This window comes from Eucyclogobius newberryi, unplaced genomic scaffold, assembly GCF_026437365.1.
Source record: "Eucyclogobius newberryi isolate DKJ021-1_F unplaced genomic scaffold, fEucNew1.0.hap1 SCAF_11, whole genome shotgun sequence".
NCBI lineage: Eukaryota > Metazoa > Chordata > Actinopteri > Gobiiformes > Gobiidae > Eucyclogobius > Eucyclogobius newberryi.
Genome location: NW_027315735.1, coordinates 31,332,579 through 31,354,680, shown reverse-complemented (window position 1 = coordinate 31,354,680; position 22,102 = coordinate 31,332,579). Strand labels below are relative to the sequence as shown.

Sequence of the window (22,102 nt, the reverse complement as noted above, 5' to 3'; positions counted from 1 at the left end):
AAGAGGTTTTATGACTCAGGAAATATTTAAAAAACAATGCAGGAAACATGTATAATTTGTGTTTTTTAATTTTGAACTAATACACTGATGTCATCATAGATTTACTGGTCTGAATTGAGTGAAAATCTGATATTTATGGGTATTTTGTTTGTGTTTTTTCCATTAATCCAAAGAGTAATCGCTGGAGTCATTGATGAGCAACATAATCGTTAGTCAAAATGGACAAGAGTTCGGCATATTTTTAATTTTATTTACATATACAGCACCTTTAAAGCTACTTTGCACAAAGGTAGTAGCAGTATCAAAGACAATACAGTACAAATAACACACAGCACAATGGACAAGAAGGCAAAAGTGCATGAACTCTAAATATATGAGACTGAGAGGATCCTCAAAGGGAGATTATTATTTTTTGGGGGGGTATTTTATTTATTTTTGTATTTATTTATTGTATTTTCTGAATAATTTGTGTGTTTGTCTGGCTAAAAATATAATAATTCTTCCTCTGGACCTGTGAGCGGTCTGTTTCCGCACCTCTTACTCTCCCTTTCCTTCCCTTTCCCTCCCTCCCTCCCTCCCTCTCTCACCCGACTCCCGCTGGGTTCATTCGAGCGCGGGTCTTGGAGGGAGCTCCATCTGTTGGACTTTCTACATTGGGCATCAGCCTCGTGCTCTTTAAACTGCTCTGGAGACATCGTTTGTGCCATTTAAATTAGAACGATGTAGAACACAACTTCATCAACTCAAGCCAGTTAGAAAGGAGAACAGGCTTTAAAAACACAGAGGTGCAGTGCTTTATTTACACCAAGAAGAGCTGCAAAATATGTCGCAATCAAATCTAACTTGAATGACCAAATCGCAGAGGTTAATACTATCAAACTATTGTGAAATGCTCAGGATTCATGTATCAGATCGACGGATTCTTGAATCGAAAATCCGAATCGTTAAAACGTCACAATTTCCCGTAGATGTTTTGACTTTTACTCATTTGCAGGTTTTGAAAAGCAATAATCACCTTGTTAAAAGTCTCGTGCTGTCAATCTGGCAACAAAACAGTGGAAAACACAACAACTGACAAATAAGAACAACACCTTTTATTCATGTGTTTAACTCTTTTGAACCACGGCACTGGAAGACAAATCGTTCCTCTCTTTCCTCTCGTCCAGCAGAGTTTATTCGACAATCATTTCTGTGTTTTCCAAGGCGCTTTATTAAGACAATAGAGCAGTTTGGACATCACCAGGGCTGGACCTGGACCTCCACTGGGAGCCGAGCGTGGAGCTGCACCAGGAACACTGTGTTTTTATCAGGGCAAAGCAGCCTCTGGATCTCAAAGGAAACAATTACAAAGAACAGCAGGTCTTTCCCCCCAGGACGCGGTGAAATCAACTCAAATGAGCCATCAAACACAGCGTTATTTCACACCGTGATTTAGAGGGAATTCGAGACGCAGTTTATTGTCCAATTAAACCATAAGACTCTGAAGCTCAGACGGTTAAAGTGTATTTTAACTGCTAAAGAGATCATATTTATCTGGTACAACGAGGCGCCACTTTGGATTTGTGTTTTTTTTAAAGGGCAGATGAAGACTGAGGGAGTCCTAAAGGAGGTAAATGTGAAAGGAAGACATTACTTTTGATATTTGTGCATCTGTGGAAAATGTTAACGCTGAATTCAAATTATACTTGATTTAAAGATGATTTATTTATATCTTTTTTCTTTTTTTTCCCCGTTGCCATTTTATTTAACCACATTAAGATTATTTTTTCTAATCCGCTCTTGTTACAAAACTGTCTGGTCGCACCCAACACATAAACACATAAAAATTACAAGAACAGAACATAATAAAAGTATTAAACTGCCAAAAACCTGCAAGGAGCCCACAGACTGATCCAATACTTGATCTAATAGCAAATACTACTAAGGGCGCTTGATCCAGTGAGTTTTTAAACTGTGGCTATCTTTGTTTTAGCTTGAATTGATTTAACAATTAAACATGTGAAAAGAACCAGAATTATGTATTTTATATCGTGTCATTAAAACGTATAAAATTTGCTGAACATTTTTAACTTTTTTGAGAAATTTAAACAGTTCTGGCATGAGAATGAATACTTTTTGAAACCTTGTCAGCTTTGAAATATCGATATGTACAAAAAAAAGCCAAAAGGAAGTGAGTCGACCGGACGATGAGCAGCCGCTGTAAAAAAGACAGATATCACCTCCTGACCTGAGCGGGCGGGCGGGCGAGCGGGCGGGCGAGCGAGCGGGCGAGCGGGCGGGCGGGCGAGCGGGGGTGAAGGGCACGAGAATGAAATGAATTCTATTGACTGTATTATATTTACAGTGGGCCAAAAAGTACTTCGTCAGCCCCAATTGTGCAAGTTTTCCCACTAAAAAAGATGAGAACCATGTGAGTTTCATCACAGGTGCATTTCAACTATGAGAGACTGAATGTGGGAGAAAGAAGCCAAGAAACATCAATAATATAAACTAAACTAAAGTATAAAACAATTGCGATGGACAATTGTTTATATTTTAGTTTTGTTTTTATATTAAAAGTAAACTTTTTTTTTTTTTTTCTATTTTTCCCCATTTTTCCCCCTGATACATCGATGTTATTTAGTTTTGTTTTAGTTTTTTAATGTGTGAATGTGAGGTGGAGGGTGGGGAATATTTTTATTTTTGTTAGTGTTAGTTAGACTTTATTGCTATGTAAAAAAAAATAAAAATGAATAAAAAAAAGAAGCCAAGAAATCACATTGTAGGATTTTTAAAGAATTCTTGGTAAATTCCTTAGTAAAATAATTCTGGATGTTTTTTCTCATTTTTTCTCATAATTGGACCTAAGATGAAAATGACTCCTTCTTCTCTCATCTTTTTCAGTGGGAGAACGTTTGGTGTCTGACTAAACACCTTTTTACCCCATTGTCTGCACTTGTTAAAGACTCTTTTGGGGGATCGTGCCCTGTCGCCTGCCCTGCCGCCCTCTGCCCTTCTGCCCCGACTGTTGCCCCGCCCACGCCGCCTGCCCTGCCTCTCTGCACCTGCGCTCGCCTCCTCCTCTCCCCCATGTTCATCCATCTTTTACCTCACACCGCACGTCTTCATTCACATCACGCGCACCTCACTACACAAAGCACGATTCTTTATTCACGCTCGTCTCCGTTCGCTCGATATCGTAAAATTAATTCCGAAACTGACTTTTCCAGGAGAACGACTAAATAAAACAGAGGCTGCTGAGCGCTGAGGTAATAATGACTAATGAACTTCCACGTATTTCGTTACTCATCATCGGTTTTTCACGCAGCAGAGAAAAGACAAACGATACATGTGTTTTGGGTCATTTGTCTGTGTCAGGTTTACGACTTTTTACACGGCAACATTTGCACAAAACAAAGCGATGCCCATTGTTCTGGCTGAAGGTGTGTCTGTGGGGACCGAGTCTGACTCAGCACCTCTGCTCCCGACCGACTCCCCCAGAGCTTCCTCCATCTTTTCCCTCGCTTTGTTCCTCCTTCTCGTCTTCTCCCATAGTCTCTCTCTCTCTCTCTCTCTCTCTCTCTCTCTCTCTCTCTCTCTCTCTCTCTCTCTCTCTCTCTCTCTCTCTCTCTCTCCATTTCTCTGCTTCTTCTGTGAATGGCACAAGTTGTGAATGTCAATGTACAACTCAAAATCGCCTCACAACCTTTTCCTTTTCCTTCTCCTTCTCCTCGTTCCTCCCTTCCCGTCTCCTTCTCCTTCTTCTCATCCTTCTCCTTTTCCTTCTCCCTTCCCGTCTCCTTCTCCTCGTTCCTCCCTTCCCGTCTCCTTGTTCCTCCCTTCCCGTCTCCTTCTCCTTCTCATCCTTCTCCTTTTCCTTCTCCCTTCCCGTCTCCTTCTCCTCGTTCCTCCATTCCCGCCTCCTTCTCCTTTTCCTCGTTCCTCCCTTCCCGTCTCCTTTTCCTTTTCCTTCTCCATCTCCTTCTCCTCGTTCCTCCCTTCCCGTCTCCTTCTCCTTGTTCCTCCCTTCCCGTCTCCTTTTCCTTTTCCATCTCCTTCTCCTTCTCCTCGTTCCTCCCTTCCCGTCTCCTTCTCCTCGTTCCTCCATTCCCGCCTCCTTCTCCTTTTCCTCGTTCCTCCCTTCCCGTCTCCTTTTCCTTTTCCTTCTCCATCTCCTTCTCCTTCTCCTTCTCCTCGTTCCTCCCTTCCCGTCTCCTTCTCCTTGTTCCTCCCTTCCCGTCTCCTTCTCCTTCTCATCCTTCTCCTTTTCCTTCTCCCTTCCCGTCTCCTTCTCCTCGTTCCTCCATTCCTGCCTCCTTCTCCTTTTCCTCGTTCCTCCCTTCCCGTCTCCTTTTCCTTTTCCTTCTCCTCGTTCCTCCCTTCCCGTCTCCTTCTCCTTGTTCCTCCCTTCCCGTCTCCTTTTCCTTTTCCATCTCCTTCTCCTTCTCCTCGTTCCTCCCTTCCCGTCTCCTTCTCCTCGTTCCTCCATTCCCGCCTCCTTCTCCTTTTCCTCGTTCCTCCCTTCCCGTCTCCTTTTCCTTTTCCTTCTCCATCTCCTTCTCCTTCTCCTTCTCCTCGTTCCTCCCTTCCCGTCTCCTTCTCCTTGTTCCTCCCTTCCCGTCTCCTTTTCCTTTTCCATCTCCTTCTCCTTCTCCTTCTCCTCGTTCCTCCCTTCCCGTCTCCTTCTCCTTGTTCCTCCCTTCCCGTCTCCTTTTCCTTTTCCATCTCCATCTCCTTCTCCTTCTCCTTCTCCTCGTTCCTCCCTCCTCGTTCCTCCCTTCCCGTCTCCTTCTCCTCATTCCTTTCAGTATCTCCTCGGCGCACACTTTACTTTACACATTACAGGCTTCGCGTTACCGCTGCAGTCGATTCCTCGCAGCGTTTTGGACGCGCGGGTCAAAAGTAAAAGAAACCGGAGCCGCTGTATCGGAGCGACGGAGGATACGATGGATTTTCCCGTCTGGACAGAGAAATGAAGTCTGTCTTTAATGATACGGGTTAGTGGGAATGTAAATATGGATTTTTCTAACTGAAGCGAGCGCGGGGCAGAACTACACAGGCCCAAATGGTAATCTAACACTCTCTAAGAACAAAAGGTGAGAGAGTATTTACTGATTATACAGGAGTAATTGAGTTGATAATGCGCAACCTCGTTAAACTCTTCATTTGAGCTGTTTTAAGGCGTTATCTTCGTTCTTGCTTTGCCTGAGATGTTTCACCGCATGAAATGTATCAGTCTCACGATACAATGGCATATTAAACAAAAACACTGACGCAATAAACATAAAGCATGATATTCCCAGTAGACTTTTTCTAAATGTTTAGAAATGTGTTTGGTCTTGTAATAGAAATGGAGCAAACCCCACAGCGTTTAACTTTAGAAACCAACAGTGCTTTTATGTTCAGTTTAACTCCATAACTCCTGTTTGGCCCTGTGCACAATAGTTGGACAAACTCAAATGTTATTGCTTATTAAAAGAAGATCTTAGAGGCCACATGTGAGTGTGATGCATCATTAGAGAGCTTAGGCCCTATAGTTTCTGCAGATGTGCAGATGAACACTGTTAGGGCTTCAGAACATACACTACAGAAGCCCAAACATACAAAATACATTCTTGCCGAATATTGTCAATTTGTCAACCTTTTTAATCAAAAAGAAACTGAGCCAAACTGTGTAAACTTGAGTCGAACCATGAATTTCCCAATAGAGGCTTATTCCTAAAACCCACCCACCGTTTGAAAGCTTGGCTCATTGGCTAGAATAATATGACACTCAAAAAGTACTACGTCACTTCCTTAGCATGCTAGCACAGCTAAAAGACTAATTGCGCACGCACCAGGAAGTGGACGTTTGGTTTGTCTAAAGGGCTGTGCCAGACCAACACGAGAATGGCTGTTTACTGGACCATTTCTCCAAATGGGATTAATTCAGGAAAAATACAAGTGAATATTGTTTTTCTGTGGATTATTACGGACAGAACGAGTCGGTCAGAACAGGAATAAGGGTGTGAAATGTGTTATGAAAAGTCGATTTTTATCACAAACTATTGGTAATTGCTTATTGGGGCAAATCATTCAATTCAAATCAATGACATATTCGTTTTGTTGAGAAAACAATCTATAAATGAATGTATAGCTTGCTGGTATTGACAATGAAAATAAGAGTGATGATAAAATAGTACGTCTAAAGTCCGGGCTGGTGGGCGTTAAGAACGAGCTGTACAGGGGCCCAGCGACACTGAAGGATCGGTACAACACAGATAACATATTACTACAGGAACAAGGAACCTTTCCCTAACTTTAATACTTATCCAGCAATAAACACTGAATAAAACAAGAAAAAGTATCAGTGGCTGACGCCTCGAACCCTCTGTGCTCTGATCCTACGAGAGAAACTGTGACTTCCACTTTTTACACGTCACTTTATCATCCATAAAACGTGCATCAATAACATCTGAAGACTTTCCTTCTGAACCAGGACAGAGCTCACTTAAACTCTTTGAACAGTTCACAGCAGAGGAAGAGACCCAAATGTGAAAGCGTTAATAAATAATTACAGCTCAGGTCTAATTAGTGCTTTCTTCTGTGGACTTTGAACTGTTTGTGATTGTTTTACTGCGTCTGCGGGGCTGATCTTCAGCTGAGAAAACGAGAGGAAAACCTAGAAATGAGGCGGATAAATAAATATGTTAATGATCAGATTCTGAGGAGGACCTGTACCAACATCTGTCAGATACATCTGCCTCTACTTTCATTGTTTGTGCCAAATATTCTTTAGAATTGTCTGCAAACAATCTTGGAACTGCACAATAAATCACTTTATGATGCACGGCCCATCGATGGTTTGGCTGGTTGCTTTGCCTTGAATGTTCCACAGTGGAATAAACATATCTTTGTATTGTTCATTTGTTTTATTGGTTTGGTTGAGTCCCTCTCTTGCTGATCTCCATGGAGATTGCTAAGTTTATTGCCGTTCTGTGGAACATTCCAGGCAAAAGAACAAGTCCCTGGAGAAAAGAAGGCTTCGGACGCTCACAGTCCTTTTAAATTATTATTTGGTTTTATAGTGATGAGGAATAAGCTACATATTATTCCTTGTTAAATGTCCTCTAAATATCACCTGTATAAGTGCGTGGACATAGGAACTGTTTAGTTCAAGCCAATTCACCTCATTCCAGAAGTCGCTGCCTTGATTTGTGTCCCTCCTTTTGCTTTTATTAGTTAAGTTAACACAAGGCTGCCGACCTCCAGAGAAAGAATGTTCTACACAGAAAGCCATTAGTGTCAGAAAGAGGCAAAAGTGGGTGAGGTGGAATAAGTTGAATTGAAGCCAATCGTATCAGGCAGGTTTAGTGGCTAACGTGGAGCCAAGTTCCATATTTGTAAATCCGAGTGTTTCATGGCAAGATCATAAAGAGCATTTAAAAATATATGTGTAAAGGCCAGAATGACGAACCTTATTGCAGCAGTGACAGAGAAAGAGACGCAGATGTTTCAATAGAAAGTGAATGAGAGCCAATTTGTGCTCGGGCTCGCTTCCTATTTAGAACGCGGCGGCTAGCGAGTTAGCACAGACCACTCATCCTGTCTGTGGTTGAAACCCATTTAAAAAGGTGTGAAAAAACATGACGTGGCAGGTTTGTTAACCAAGGTGCAGTTTGTTCCCTGGTATTAATACATCCATTATTTGATTGAGCACACATGTTCTATTTGTATAAGTGTTAAGGTCAAGGCACACCAGCATCACGGTGTGTGCTTTTCAAAGGCTTTAGTCTGTGAGGAAACGCAGTTGTTTTAGCCGGATTTCCTAACTTTATCCTTATTAATGAGTGAATTTAGTGTTATTCCCCATAGAGTATATTGTAAAAAATGTGCTTTCTGACACATTCAGACTGCAGCACACTATCTGCACATTAAGTATTTTATTGATCGCAAAAGGCTGTAAGCAGCGCTCAGACTGACTGAGCTTTCACTTCACCGGCAGAAAAAAGCAAATTCATGCATGTGAATACAAACGATGTGCAAAAGGGTTTGAGGGAACTAGTAAGTAGATTTAAAAACATAGTTTTCTACTTGATTCAAAAGTGGGTAAAGCAGAATTTGGCAGCAAAATAACAATTTAAGTTGCCACAATCATCACATTTTATGTTAAATAGAATGTTCTCTGCAAAGAATACAATATCTTCTGCCTTTTTCTACATTAAATCCGTAGTTTAGACCTCTAGAAACATTATCTGACATATGTGGGATTCTCCGTTTATCAGTTCATATTTCTCTCCATAAATTGTTTACAATGTGCACTCTGAACTGGATCATATTTATGTTTATAACATAATCACAATCGTAACACTTTCCTCAAACTTGAATGGTCTAAAAACAGGATGAAAATATGAAATTATAAAATGCACACTGTCGCTGTCCATGGTGCTGAACTAACAACTTTGTCTAACAAGATCGTAAGTTCTAGTCTGACTCTTTCATAGAACTATAAGTTGTGTAAAGTGTCTTGCCTCATGACACAGCAACAACCAAACATAAATAAACCATCAATCTTTGCCTCAACAGTCAGTGAACATCTCTACAAATTCTGCTGCCCTCGTCCAATAACTCGCTGGGTAAAACAAATCCAGAGTGTTACACACTGTGGACCTCACGGCGCGACGGAGACATTATTGAGGCACAGACACAGAGGACAGCCAGGACCCCTCCCCTGAACCTTCTCCCCCGTCGCCCCCCCGTCCTCCTCCCCCCCGTCGACCCATCGTTCTGTCCTGCTGTTTGATGTCTTCTCTATCGCTCCTCCGCTCGTGGAGAAATGCAAGATTTATGAAGCTCTATTTTTACCGGATACTGCAGCGGAAGACACAAAGATGTATTGAGGTAAAGAGAAATGGAGAGGGAGAAAGAAAGAAAGAAAGAAAGGGAGAGACAAGGGAGGGAAGAGAGAGAGAAAGTGAAGAGGCAGAGAATGGAGAGGGTTAGAAGAGAGAGAGAGATGAAGAGAGAGTGAGGGATGGAAGGAAGGGAGAAATAGAGAGTGAAAGGGTAAAAAGTCAGGGAGGTAAAGAGAAAGGGAGTGTGAGGGCGGGGTTGGTAAAGGTGGGGAGGAACGAGAGGAACGAGAGGAACGAGAGGAACGAGAGGAAGGGGGTTAAAAGGGCAAGAGATAGAGAGAAAGAGAGAGTAAGAAAGGAAGGAAGAAATACAAAGGAAGAAGAGGAAAAGGAAGAAAGAAAGGGAGTCTAAGCGTGGATGGAAAGAGTTAGAACGACAGGAGAAAGTGGGAGAGGGAAAGAGGAAAAGAGGGAGAGCCCTGAAGGAGGACGGGACCCGGTGCATCGATCAAAACGTGACCCCTGGAAACGAAGAGAACGTGGGTGAAGGGAATGTAAGACGGATGTAACTGTGGTTCTCTGATGTGGTGCAGTTCTGGCTGCCGCCACACGAGAGCTGTGGGGCGCTGTGGGGCGCTGTGGGGCACTGTGGGGCGCTGTGGGGCAATGTGGGGCGCTGAGGCGTGCTGTGGGGCGCTGTGGGGCGCTGAGGGGTGCTGTGGGGCGCTGAGGGGTGCTGTGGGGCGTTGTGGGGCGCTGTGGGGCGCTGAGGGGTGCTGTGGGGCGCTGAGGGGTGCTGTGGAGCGCTGAGGGGTGCTGTGGAGCGCTGAGGGGTGCTGTGGGGCGCTGAGGGGTGCTGTGGGGCGCTGAGGGGTGCTGTGGGGCGTTGTGGGGTGCTGTGGGGTGCTGAGGGGCGCTCTAAGACCCCTCGACAGACCCCCCACCACTCAGACCATGGACATGTTTGGGGTCTGGACTCCATAAAACTTACTAAAGAGAAGCGCAGTCCATTAAAAAAAATATATATATTTGATAAAATTGTTATATTTTAATGCACTTTTAGTCATAGTAAGTTCAAATAAATACAAATAAACATGTGAATGCCCTGATATAATAATCAAATGTCAAAATTAAATCTTAACAGAGATTAAACAAAATTGGGAGTTAGATTAATAATGAACATTTTTATTTTATATTTAGTTTGTTCAATGGAAAACGGTGTATTATTACGATATACTGTATTGATTTTCTTGCCATATTGATTATTTATAATATATTGTGCAGCTGTTTGTGATTTGGCTGTGTTCACACTTGTCCTGGTTTGGTCTTGGTTTAGTCCTGGTTTAGACCTGGTTTGGTCTTGGTTTAGTCCTGGTTTAGACCTGGTTTAATTCTGGTTTAGTCTTGGTTTAGTCCTGGTCAGGATTGGTTCAGAATTAACCCCGTGTGTAGTGGTTTTTACACTTCTCTGCTCATGGAGTCTGAATAAAGATTGAATCGTCAAAACAGGACAGCATTTCTAAAGCAACAAACTTGTGTTTTTTGAAATATGCGTTTTAAGTACCACTCAGAACGCGAATAAACAAACCGAAAGTGTTTGTGAGTGTTTTCCAGCACCTGGGAATCCTGCCCAGTAAACACGGGGTGAAAGACGAGTGGACATTTGTGTGAGTCGTGCAGGTGTCGTCCCAAAGGAGAGAGCTGTGTCCCTCGCACTTTTAGACTGTTTTACTGAAATGGATTTAGGGTAGAGGGGGGAGGAGAGGGGAGGGGTCAGGGGGGGGGCCCTGGACCTCACACTATCAGTAAAACAGACAGGACAGTCCACAACATCATCGCTCACAGACACAGGCAGTGGCTGAAACACGGTCAGTATTTTCGTTTGAAGTACGTGTCTCTCAAATATCATTCAGATCAAAAATAAGAACTTCATTTACCTCAGAGTTTAGTCCTCGTTTAGTCGTTGATTCTGCCCTCTTTTCTTTCTTACGTGTTTGTTTCGACACAAAAGGACGTCGCGTTTCTTCTGTTAATATCAGTCAGTATTTGGGGATCCACCTGTCACTCACGCCCATCGGAATTCGAGGAGCCAGGACCCCGTTCATCTTTGTTAGTTATTGCTAAAGTGTGAAGGACGGCACTTTATTTAAACACTTCTATAATACCAAGTCCTAGATGTACTAAAAGACACCATCATATTCAGGTGTTCAGAGCGCTTGACCTTGAGAGAAGGCGATACGAGGGTGCATTTTAAGTACATTGTTCAGTGATAAGGAAATACAAACTATACAAATGGAATATGGATTGGTTCATTTCAAATTAATAATATTGAATTGAAATAAATGTGTTTTTGTAACGCTCAAAATCACAAGAGCAGTTTTCTCGAAGGGCGACAGTGAAAAACAGATTAGACAATGTAAGCAAATGTCCCAACATCCCGTGTCCCCAGACCCGCCTTTTCTGCAGGAACAACTACATAGACTTTGGGAGAAAGTAAAAACCTGGAGGAGCACCACAGAGAAGCAGAGATACTTCCATAGACTGTGGAGCCCAAACCACTCACGAGGAGAGAGTGTTCCTCCAGATCTTTACTCTTCTTGTATTTGTTTGTGATGACATCAGTTTTCATCACCTGCCCAGGAACCACAGGTGGAAATAAGTGCCATTTGCTACAAGCTGCCCAGGATCCGGACTTCTCCCTGTAAAGATCTGCACAGAAGACCTCAGTCCGGTCACCTCTTCATCAGGGTCAAACTGATCAGATGGAGCAGCTCATTGATCATTTACGACTGAATCAAACTTCTCTCGCCTCATTTAACAGCGTTTTGATGCTTTGCTCATTGATTCTGCAGAAATCTGTGATGTTTCTGTTTCCCTCGTAAAGCAGCCACATTTCCCTGATTGGCTTTACCCACCTGTCAATCACGCCCATCTAAAGTCAGGGGGATGAAACCATTGACCAGACTCACATCTTCGTACTTGTAGTATATAGTATATATAAGTATAACATGGTGTCTTTTCTTTTTTTGTACACTGTCCTTGTACAAATAAAACATACAAAACCAACACTTATGAAAGATCGACAGACGTTTATTTGAATCTTTATTTCTGCTGCTTATTTACTGGGATTTCTCTCATTGAGCCTCAGACTGCAGTGTACTTCTGTGTACTTCTGTGTACTGCAGTGTACTTCTGTGTACTTCTGTGTACTGCAGTGTACTTCTGTGTACTTCTGTGTACTGCAGTGTACTTCTGTGTACTTCTGTGTACTGCAGTGTACTTCTGTGTACTTCTGTGTACTTCTGTGTACTGCAGTGTACTTCTGTGTACTTCTGTGTACTGCAGTGTACTTCTGTGTACTTCTGTGTACTTCTGTGTACTGCAGTGTACTTCTGTGTATTTCTGTGTACTTCTGTGCACTTCTGTGTACTTCTGTGTACTGCAGTGTACTTCTGTGTACTTCTGTGTACTTCTGTGTACTTCTGTGTACTGCAGTGTACTTCTGTGTATTTCTGTGTACTTCTGTGCACTTCTGTGTATTTCTGTGTACTTCTGTGCACTTCTGTGTATTTCTGTGTACTTCTGTGTATTTATGTGTACTTCTGTGTACTTCTGTGTATTTCTGTGTACTTCTGTGTACTTCTGTGTACTAATGTGTACTTCTGTGTGCTGCTGTGGATTTATGTGTACTTCTGTGTATTTCTGTGGATTTATGTGTATTTCTGTGTACTTCTGTGTATTTTTGTGTGCTGCTCTGTGCTGCTGTGTGCGTTTGTGTACTTCTGTGTGTGTTTGTGTGCTGCTGTGTGCGTTTGTGTACGTTTGTGTGCTGCTGTGTGTGTTTGTGTGCGTTTGTGTGCTGCTGTGTGCCTTTGTATACTTCTGTGTGCTGCTGTGTGTGTTTGTGTGCTGCTGTGTGTGTTTGTGTGCGTTTGTGTGCTGCTGTGTGCCTTTGTATACTTCTGTGTGCTGCTGTGTGTGTTTGTGTGCTGCTGTGTGTGTTTGTGTGCGTTTGTGTGCTGCTGTGTGTGTTTGTGTGCGTTTGTGTGCTGCTGTGCGTGTTTGCGTGCGTTTGTGTGCTGCTGTGTGCCTTTGTATACTGCTGTGTACTGCTGTGTGTGTTTGTGTGCGTTTGCGTGCTGCTGTGTGCGTTTGTGTGCTGCTGTGTGCCTTTGTATACTGCTGTGTACTGCTGTGTGTGTTTGTGTGCGTTTGCGTGCTGCTGTGTGCGTTTGTGTGCTGCTGTGTGCCTTTGTATACTTCTGTGTGCTGCTGTGTGTGTTTGTGTGCTGCTGTGTGTGTTTGTGTGCGTTTGTGTGCTGCTGTGTGCGTTTGTGTGCGTTTGTGTGCTACTGTGTGTGTTCGTGTGCGTTTGCGTGCCGCTGTGCGTGTTTGCGTGCGTTTGTATGCTGCTGTGTGTGTTTGTGTGCTGCTGTGTGCCTTTGTATACTTCTGTGTGCTGCCGTGTGCTGCTGTGTGCGTTTGTGTGCTGCTGTGTGCCTTTGTATACTTCTGTGTGCTGCCGTGTGCTGCTGTGTGCATTTGTGTGCTGCTGTGTGCCTTTGTATACTTCTGTGTGCTGCCGTGTGCTGCTGTGTGCGTTTGTGTGCTGCTGTGTGCCTTTGTATACTTCTGTGTGCTGCCGTGTGCTGCTGTGTGCGTTTGTGTGCTGCTGTGTGCCTTTGTATACTTCTGTGTGCTGCCGTGTGCTGCTGTGTGCGTTTGTGTGCTGCTGTGTGCCTTTGTATACTGCTGTGTGTGTTTGTGTGCGTTTGTATGCTGCTGTGTGTGTTTGTGTGCTGCTGTGTGCCTTTGTATACTTCTGTGTGCTGCCGTGTGCTGCTGTGTGCGTTTGTGTGCTGCTGTGTGCCTTTGTATACTTCTGTGTGCTGCCGTGTGCTGCTGTGTGCGTTTGTGTGCTGCTGTGTGCCTTTGTATACTTCTGTGTGCTGCCGTGTGCTGCTGTGTGCGTTTGTGTGCTGCTGTGTGCCTTTGTATACTTCTGTGTGCTGCCGTGTGCTGCTGTGTGCATTTGTGTGCTGCTGTGTGCCTTTGTATACTGCTGTGTGTGTTTGTGTGCGTTTGCATGCTGCTGTGTGCGTTTGCGTGCCAAAGGGTGATGCTGATGTAACTGAGCAGTCTCACTTTGAAACATTGGACCTGATCCACAGAACCTGTGACCGTCGAGCGATCCACCTTCAAACTGCAGCTGCACAAAGTCACCAACGAGTTCAGCGAGAGACGCAACTTTATAAAGCACAAAGCAGCCGTTAAAACGAGAGGAAAGTACCACGCTACGGCTTTAAACTTACCGCATATCCGTGGAGACAAGCAGATGGCGCCACCAGGCCATTTGACGGGTCTGTGCAGAAGCATTTTTCAAGGTGTTTTTTTCACAACACCTGAACCGTACAGCGCGGCATTCTGGGCAAAGCAATGACACATCCAAGGACACAAGAAAGTGACTGGCCCTCCACCAGAAAGTAAAAATAACCATGCAACAGACTCGAGACCCCCGCAATGAAATGAAAACAACAGCGGCAATAATTTTGAGCGGCAAAAACTTGTTAACTGAAGATGAATGTCGTTTATTTTAGCAGTCTATTGTGTCGTCGGACCTAATTTCACGATATATACGCGGTTTACAATAAAAGTAAAGATGAATTACATTGTCATACTTTTAAAACCATATCTTACAACGATCTCGCCACGCCCGCTTGGTTCACCACCGATGGCGCGCGCCTTGAAATCTGAACGTTGTAACATTCGCATTGAGCTCGCGTCGCACTTTCTCGTCGTGTCACTTCGCCGGGACTAAATTAGCGGCGGAGGAAACAATAGCCCTGTCCTTTCGCCGACTCCTCTGAGCGGCGAGTGTTAGCGCCAGATTACAGAATAAAACAGCTGCTGCAAACAGGTAAAACAAGGTGCGGAGCAGAACTGATGACAGACACACGAACAGACACATACAGAACTTTAACGCGGCACGAGGAGACGTTTTAACTTAAAGGAGGAGTACGTCGCTTCTGAAATGTTCAAAAATGTATCGTTATTTCATTTTCAGTAGAACGTTCGTGTCCATTGGCGTTTTCTGTGGCTCGAGCTAATTCAATCATTCGTTTTGGCTGAAGCAAGTCAAAGCAAAGGGTCGATGTTTCCCCATTTTTCCCGTTTGAGCCGCAAGTGGGGTTAAACCGGTCACTGAATAAATGATGGCTGTTTCGAGTGGTGGTGACAGCGGGATCAGAGCGGGTTCCACAGCCGCTGCTCCCAGTCTGGGCACAACCGCCTGTATTTTTCATGAGGACTTCTCCCGGCTTCACGCGAGAGCAGATTTAACAGAGAACAGCGGTTAGAGACAGACAACACAGAGCGGGATGTTAGCGCTTTGCCTGGAATATCCCACTGTACGGCGTTAAACTGATCTGATACTGATCTGATAATGGAAAGCGTCAGAGTTCGTGGACGTGTGGCAACAGAGCGGTGCGTGTGCTGAAGTCAACGCAAAGCGACGGTGGAAGATCAACTTTTAAACAAATTGACCAGAACAAGCGGCAAAACAAACAAAAGCTTCTCTCACGTCTTTTTCTCAGCTCGTTTTCGACAATTATGATCTAGATATTGAATTCGATGCCTCCATGTTTGTTGTTTTTGTTGCCGTTTTTGTTGCGTCAATTGCCTAACTGACTGTGCGCGCCCCCTGGTGTTTAGTTAACAGAAGACAGCCTTGACGTCAGGTTGTGAGTAAAAATGCAGCGACGTAACTACGCTTGGAACGCACGGATCTGTTTGTCTGATGGAGCGCAGACAATGGAACAGTGCGGAACATTCCAGGAGAAGCGATCATCTCCATGGAGACACACAGGGGGTTTCCAAAGTGACACAGTGCACCTTTAAGATCAGGCAAAATACTTGGAAGCTGACTTCAGATTACAGACATGTTACACACTGTGATGCAAGAAGCCCAAACATCAGATTACACAACGAGAGTCAGACATTTCTCATTATTGCCAAGTGATACAGAAATGGCAAAATATCAAACATGTCTAATTCATTGTTGCCTTTTTCTCTGAACAAAATAAGTCTCATTCTCATCATCACCACCACTGTCTAACCCGAAGTATCAAAGTTTATCTGTTCCATTGGACGTCTTTCATTTCTCTAACTGTATATTATCTTTGTGTAGGATTCATGTATCTTAAATCTTTTTTCATTTTATTAGAGTTCATTAACCCGGTTCCCTCACCACCGTGATGCACAATACCTGCTTCATGAAGATAATATCACAGTTTTGCAATTTTTTAAGAACCAAATAACAGTTTTCCTTTTCTAAACTGCATCAACTCAATAGGAAATACACACATTTTAATCATCAACAGAGTAAATATGTCAAATGTATTGCATGAACAAAGTTTCCATTCTCTAAACATGAAAAGCAATTGTAGCCCACAATATTGATACTGTTTCACCAAATTTACAATTTTCTTGAATCAAATTGTATTTTTATTGACTCTACATTTGGACTCCCGTAGTCTATAAATAAGATTTGCCAAAGGAAAGTCATAATAATCCACTTAAGTATAATGTGCAAGTCATTATGTATTAAATGAAGATAAAAAGCTCATTTCACTGTATCTAAGGTCATTGTTTCTCGCGTGTGACAGGTGTAAACAAACTCACCAGTGCAGTGATTCTGGTCTTGGCGTTGACCACGTGCTTCAGTGACAGTTTGATGATGGACGGCAGCCGGAGCACCACCGCCTCCATGTCCTGCTCGCCCCTCATCGCCGACGCCAGCTTCCCCAGACCCTCCACGTACGTCCTCCAGTGTGGCTGCACCTCCACAGCGCCCCCTAGGCAGCCCTGCATCACCGCCTGGCACAGCCCCTTGCAGGCCGTGGGCTCCAGTTGTCCCTGGCAGTGCGGGCAGAACCACAGCCTCAGTAAAGCGCGGCTGCAGTCTCGTCCCGGGCGCAGGTGGTCCGTCGTGTTGACCACCTCGATGCCAAGGTTTAGCGCTTGGAGGAACACTCGTGTGGCCAGGAGCGAGCGCGACAGACGGGTCATTAGGAGTTTGGGATACGGTCCAAAAGCGCCGGAGTCTTTCCAGGCCCCCCTCAGACAGTCCTCGGACACAGAGGGCGGGGTGGTCCCTCCTAAAAGCCTCCTGTAGGCCAGAGGGAAGAGGCGGCCGTACAGGACGCTCACCATGTGGTTGACGGAGGAGTCCGAGCCCAGGATGTAGAGGGACATGTCCATGTAGAGCTGTCCCACCAGGCTGTGGACGCCGCTGCCCAACGCCGGGAAGTCCGACTTGAGCAGGGACAGAGTGGAGTTACGGCCGTGTCGCAGGACCAGGTCGAACGCCTCTATGAGAGAAGAGAAAGATCAACGTGAGGAGGTGTCGAAACATGGAAACTCTGGGGCAGAAGTGTGTAAATGTGGCCCCTGATGTTTGTGCTGCTGGAGGGACCTACATAATCATATGAAGTACTTTTACTTCAGATTCAAGTCATTATACTTCATTGACTCACACTGATACAGACCTAATATGTGTCCCAAACTAAATGTGGCTCTGAATAAGTCTGGACCCATTGAAATGATCCACTGTTCCGAGGCCCTTCAATAGTGAGAACGAAAATATGGTTTATTGAGTTTATTCAGGGGAAAACCTTTAAATGAATATAGCACAGGCCAAATGTGGTCACAATACAAAAACAGTGTTGAACATTGGATATATTCAAGTTCTTTACAGAAAACTCTCTAAAAACATCTCTAAATTATATCACAATTTCATATAAAATAATTCCCAACACTAGATCGTATTATTCTTGTTTCTTCAACAAAAACAAGTCAAAACCTGTGAACCACGAGAGACTTACACTTTAGACTTTATTGTCCCGAGAGTAAATGATTTTCCACAAACACAGACCTCGTTTGACAAATGCAAAATGGAAAGCAGCTCGCAGCCTTAAGACGAGTCACGCGTGATGAAAAATGTGAGCAACGATTGTAAGCACTTTACAAAGACTGAACCAGGAGAGATGAATATGAAGTTAAGAAGACAGAGTGTGAGAGAAGAGAGTGAAAGATATGAACAGATGAAGAGAAGAGGAGAAGAGAAAGAGAGAGAAAGAGTAGAGTGAGAAAAGAGCAAATAAAGAGAACGAGAAGAGAGGAGGAGAGTGAGAGGAAAGATAGAGTTAAGACATGCAGTACAGAGAGAGAGTGTGAAGAGCGACAGAGGGGGAAGAGTGAGGAGAGAAAGAGCACATTAATAGAAAGAGAGAGAAAACAAAGAGAGAGAAAGAGGAGGTGATGAGAGAGACAGTGAAGGGAGAGAGAATACAGAGGAAGAAAAGAGAAGAGAGAGAGAGTGCGCGAGGGAAGACAAAAAGAGAAAGTAGGCGGTAAAGAGAGGAAGAGAGGAGGTGGAGGAGAGTGAGACAGAGAGAGGGAGAGAGGAGAGAGAAAACAGCAACAAAAGCAAATGAATAGCAAGAGTGAAGAGAGAGAGAGAGAAAAGAGAGTAGAGAGGGAAGAAAAAGATAAAGACGGGGAAAGAAAATAGAAAGAAAAAGGAGCAAACAAAGAGAGAGAGAGAGTGAAGAGAGATAAAAGAAAAGGAGAGATGAGGAGAATGGAGACAAAAACACAAAGGCAAAAGACAGTGAGAGAAACAGGGAGGCAAAGAGAGGAGGAGCGAGTGAGAGAGAAGAGAGGACGAGGTGAAGACAGCGATATAGAAGAGAGAGACAAAAGACAGAGAGAAAGAGGGAAGAGAGCAGAAAGAGTGAAGAGACAGAGACCAAAGAGAGAAAAGACAGAGAGAGAAGAGGTGAAGAGTGAGGGAGAGAGAGAGAGAGAGAGAGAGGAGAGAGAGAGAGAGAGAGAGAGAGAGAGAGAGAGAGAGAGAGAGAGAGAGAGAGAGAGAGAGAGAGAGAGAGAGAGGGAGAGAGAGAGAGAGAGGGAGAGAGAGAGAGAGTGATGGAGAGAAGGGGGACAGTGTGAGGGGGAGAGAGAAAGAGAGAGAGAGAGAGAGAGGGAGAGAAGAAGGACAGGGTGAGGGGGAGAGAGAGAGAGAGAGAGAGAGAGAGAGGGAGAGAAGAAGGACAGGGTGAGGGGGAGAGAGAGAGAGAGAGAGAGAGAGAGAGAGGGAGAGAAGAAGGACAGGGTGAGGGGGAGAGAGAGAGAGAGAGAGAGAGAGAGAGGGAGAGAAGAAGGACAGGGTGAGGGGGAGAGAGGGAGAGAGAGAGAGGGAGAGAGAGAGAGAGAGGGAGAGAAGAAGGACAGGGTGAGGGGGAGAGAGAGAGAGAGGGAGAGAGAGAGAGAGAGGGAGAGAAGAAGGACAGGGTGAGGGAGGGATAGAGAGAAAGCGAGTGATGGGGAGACGGAGGAGAGCGAGGGACATCTGGCTGCCATTGTTCCCGTCACTTCGAGGAGAAACGCATTTGAATATTTCATGTATTTGAACGTTTTCTTTTGCTTTTGTGGCAGATTACAGACACATATCATCACCTGCTGCGCCCGGCAACCGACTCTGACACACGACCTCCAGTTCAGCGCCGCTAACCTTTCCTTAAAGTCGGTTCAGACGTTTATCGAGGGAATGTTTGAGCGACAGGACGTGTTTAAAGGAGACGTGTCGCGCAGATTGGACTGAGATTTGAAACATGTCGTTCTCTCGCTTTAAACTCACTCCAGAGTCGTGTGAAAATGTAAAAAAAAGAACCCGGAACATGACACAGAGAGGACAGAGCAAAGAAAAGCAGACAAAAGCAGGAAAAAGCAGACAAAAGCAGACAAAAGCAGTCTACAGGAGCAAAAATGTCCCGTAAAGTCCAAAGTTTGTTAAATTTGTCGATTTTCAAATTAAAGTGCCCATGACAGGTTTTTACGATTTTCTAATTTTGACTTTATTTGGTGTGTTTATACCTGTTGTACATATAAATTATAGTTTTACATCAATCGAGGAGGTATTTGTGGAGAAAACGTTGAAAAATCTGTAGAAAATAACAGGAAGTGACATCACACCAGGGACATCACTCGTTCCAGTCAAAGTTTATGAAGAATTTAGACAAAAAAACAACTTTTTTGACTCTCTAAACATGAATTCAACTAAATAAAGTCACTGTCGTATGTTTTTATTTGTCAAATTCAAAAAATGGTGACATTAGATGAGTTTTTTTCACAGTATTTGATGGGTAATTTCCTAGCGTAGTGTGATGTCATCAAATACAAACATCAAGTGAAATTATAAAGCTAAAAACAAATTGCTCTTCTGTGATAAACTTTTTATGTTGCTTTTTTTTCTAGCAAAATTCTAAATATATTTATCTCAACTGCATTTTAGTTCAACGACTGGTCCGACCTGTAGGGGGGGCACTTTAAATCCAAATGTCAATGTTTCTGTCGGTCCAGTCTCGTGTCGCTGCCGCCGAAAGCACAGTACGGTCCAACGGTCCAACGGCCCAACGGTCCAACGGTCCAACGGTCCAACGGCCCAACGGTCCAACGGTCCAACGGTCCAACAGTCCAACGGCCCAACGATCCAACGGTCCAACGGTCCAACAGTCCAACGGCCCAACGGTCCAACGGCCCAACGGTCCAACGGTCAAACAGTCCAACGGTCCAACGGTCCAACGGTCCAACGGTCCAACAGTCCAACGGTCCAACGGTCCAACGGTCCAACGGTCCAATAGTCCAACAGTCCAACGGCCCAACGGTCCAACGGTCCAACGGTCCAACGGTCCAATAGTCCAACAGTCCAATAGTCCAACAGTCCAACGGTCCAACAGTCCAACGGTCCAACGGTCCAACGGTCCAACAGTCCAACAGTCCAATAGTCCAACAGTCCAACGGTCCAACAGTATCCATCTATCGTGTCCATGGCAGCAGTTTAAAGGTCCAGCAGAGACATCGCTCTGAAGTCCACCAGCGTCATGTCGATATCGAGAAGGAAAAAGACGCTCTATTGATCTCGAACCAATGTCTCTGAACAATGGGACCGTCCCAGGACACGAGGACAAGGGTCAAATCAATATTTACCATCGACAATAAACACAATGTAAAACAAGACGCTACAAGTGTGATAGTTTGAAGTGTCTAAATATGTACGTATAGGGTTCAAAGCACTTCTTATAAGATGCAGAGTGAAAGTATTGGAGCGCGTACTGGCACGTATATATACTGACCGTGTACCAGATGGCGTGTGGAAAATGTCCCGGAGCTGATGTGCCAGACTCAATGTACAGCCAGAGGTTTTTTTCACTAGGATCTGTACTTCACTTGAGTCGTATTTCAGCTGAGTACTCATTACTTTGAGTGCAGTACATTTGAAGGACGGATAAAGTACTTTTGAGGAGGGGTTTTAGGTGTTTTTTTGTCCCGCTCAAAGCCGTGGTGAAGCTCAAAGCGGAGACGGTGCAGAAGGTTTTCCTCTGCACACGTCGCTTTGTTGCTGTAACTCGGCTTTAATCCCTTTTGAAGGTCGTTGATAATATTGGCTTTGAGTGTCTTAGTCTTACTTAAAAGTACAAATTATCACTGTGTTGCTTTATCCAGTGCCCAAATATAACCCAAATATGCCTTTCTAATTTAATCTTTTACACAAGTTACACTAGTTTTACACACATTTTGACTTTATTTGGTGTATTTATGCCTGTTGTATTTATAAATTATAGTTTTTCACCAATTGAGCAGGTATTTGTGCGGAAAATGTTGAAAAATCTGTAGAAAATGACAGGAAGTGACATCACACTTGGGACATCACTCGTTCCAGTCAAAGTTTATGCAGAATTTACACAAAGAAACAACATTAATTCAACAAAATAAAGTCGTTCTCATATATTTTTATCCAGCGTTTGGAATCACACTGCACTAAATTCACAAATATCGAATGGCCACAGTCAAATATAAACTAAATACTAAAACTAGAATCAAAAGTAGATACTCAGAGGAGCAAGTATTAATATTGAAAAAAACAACACATAAACAACAACACATAGATAAGGCTTAATAGTTTTAGAATCGTTTTAACCGGCGTGCACCAGTGGAGGAAGAAGCACTCATTATGTTACTCAAGTAAAAGTACAGATACAAGGAAGACTTAGTGAAGTAAAAGTAAAAGTATCACATCAAAAATTGACTTAAGTAAAAGTATTGAAGTATCAGTTGAACAATGTACTAAAACTAAATACTACAACAACAAAAAAGCCTTTCACACAGATTTTGAGAACTATTAAAGCATCAAATGTAGTTATTGTGCTGCGTTTTTGTCATTTTTATTC

General features: G+C 43.8%; 1 protein-coding gene across 1 annotated transcript in view; it reads right to left on the bottom strand.

Annotated features, from left to right (window-relative positions):
- LOC140346404 (glypican-3-like) overlaps nucleotides 1-22,102 on the bottom strand; it is a 191,692-nt gene that overhangs the window by 16,131 nt on the left and 153,459 nt on the right. Inside the window, exon 3 of the mRNA XM_072432446.1 lies at nucleotides 16,494-17,182. Within this exon, the coding sequence (XP_072288547.1) occupies nucleotides 16,494-17,182 (689 nt within the window). The remainder of the gene's footprint in view (nucleotides 1-16,493; nucleotides 17,183-22,102) is intronic.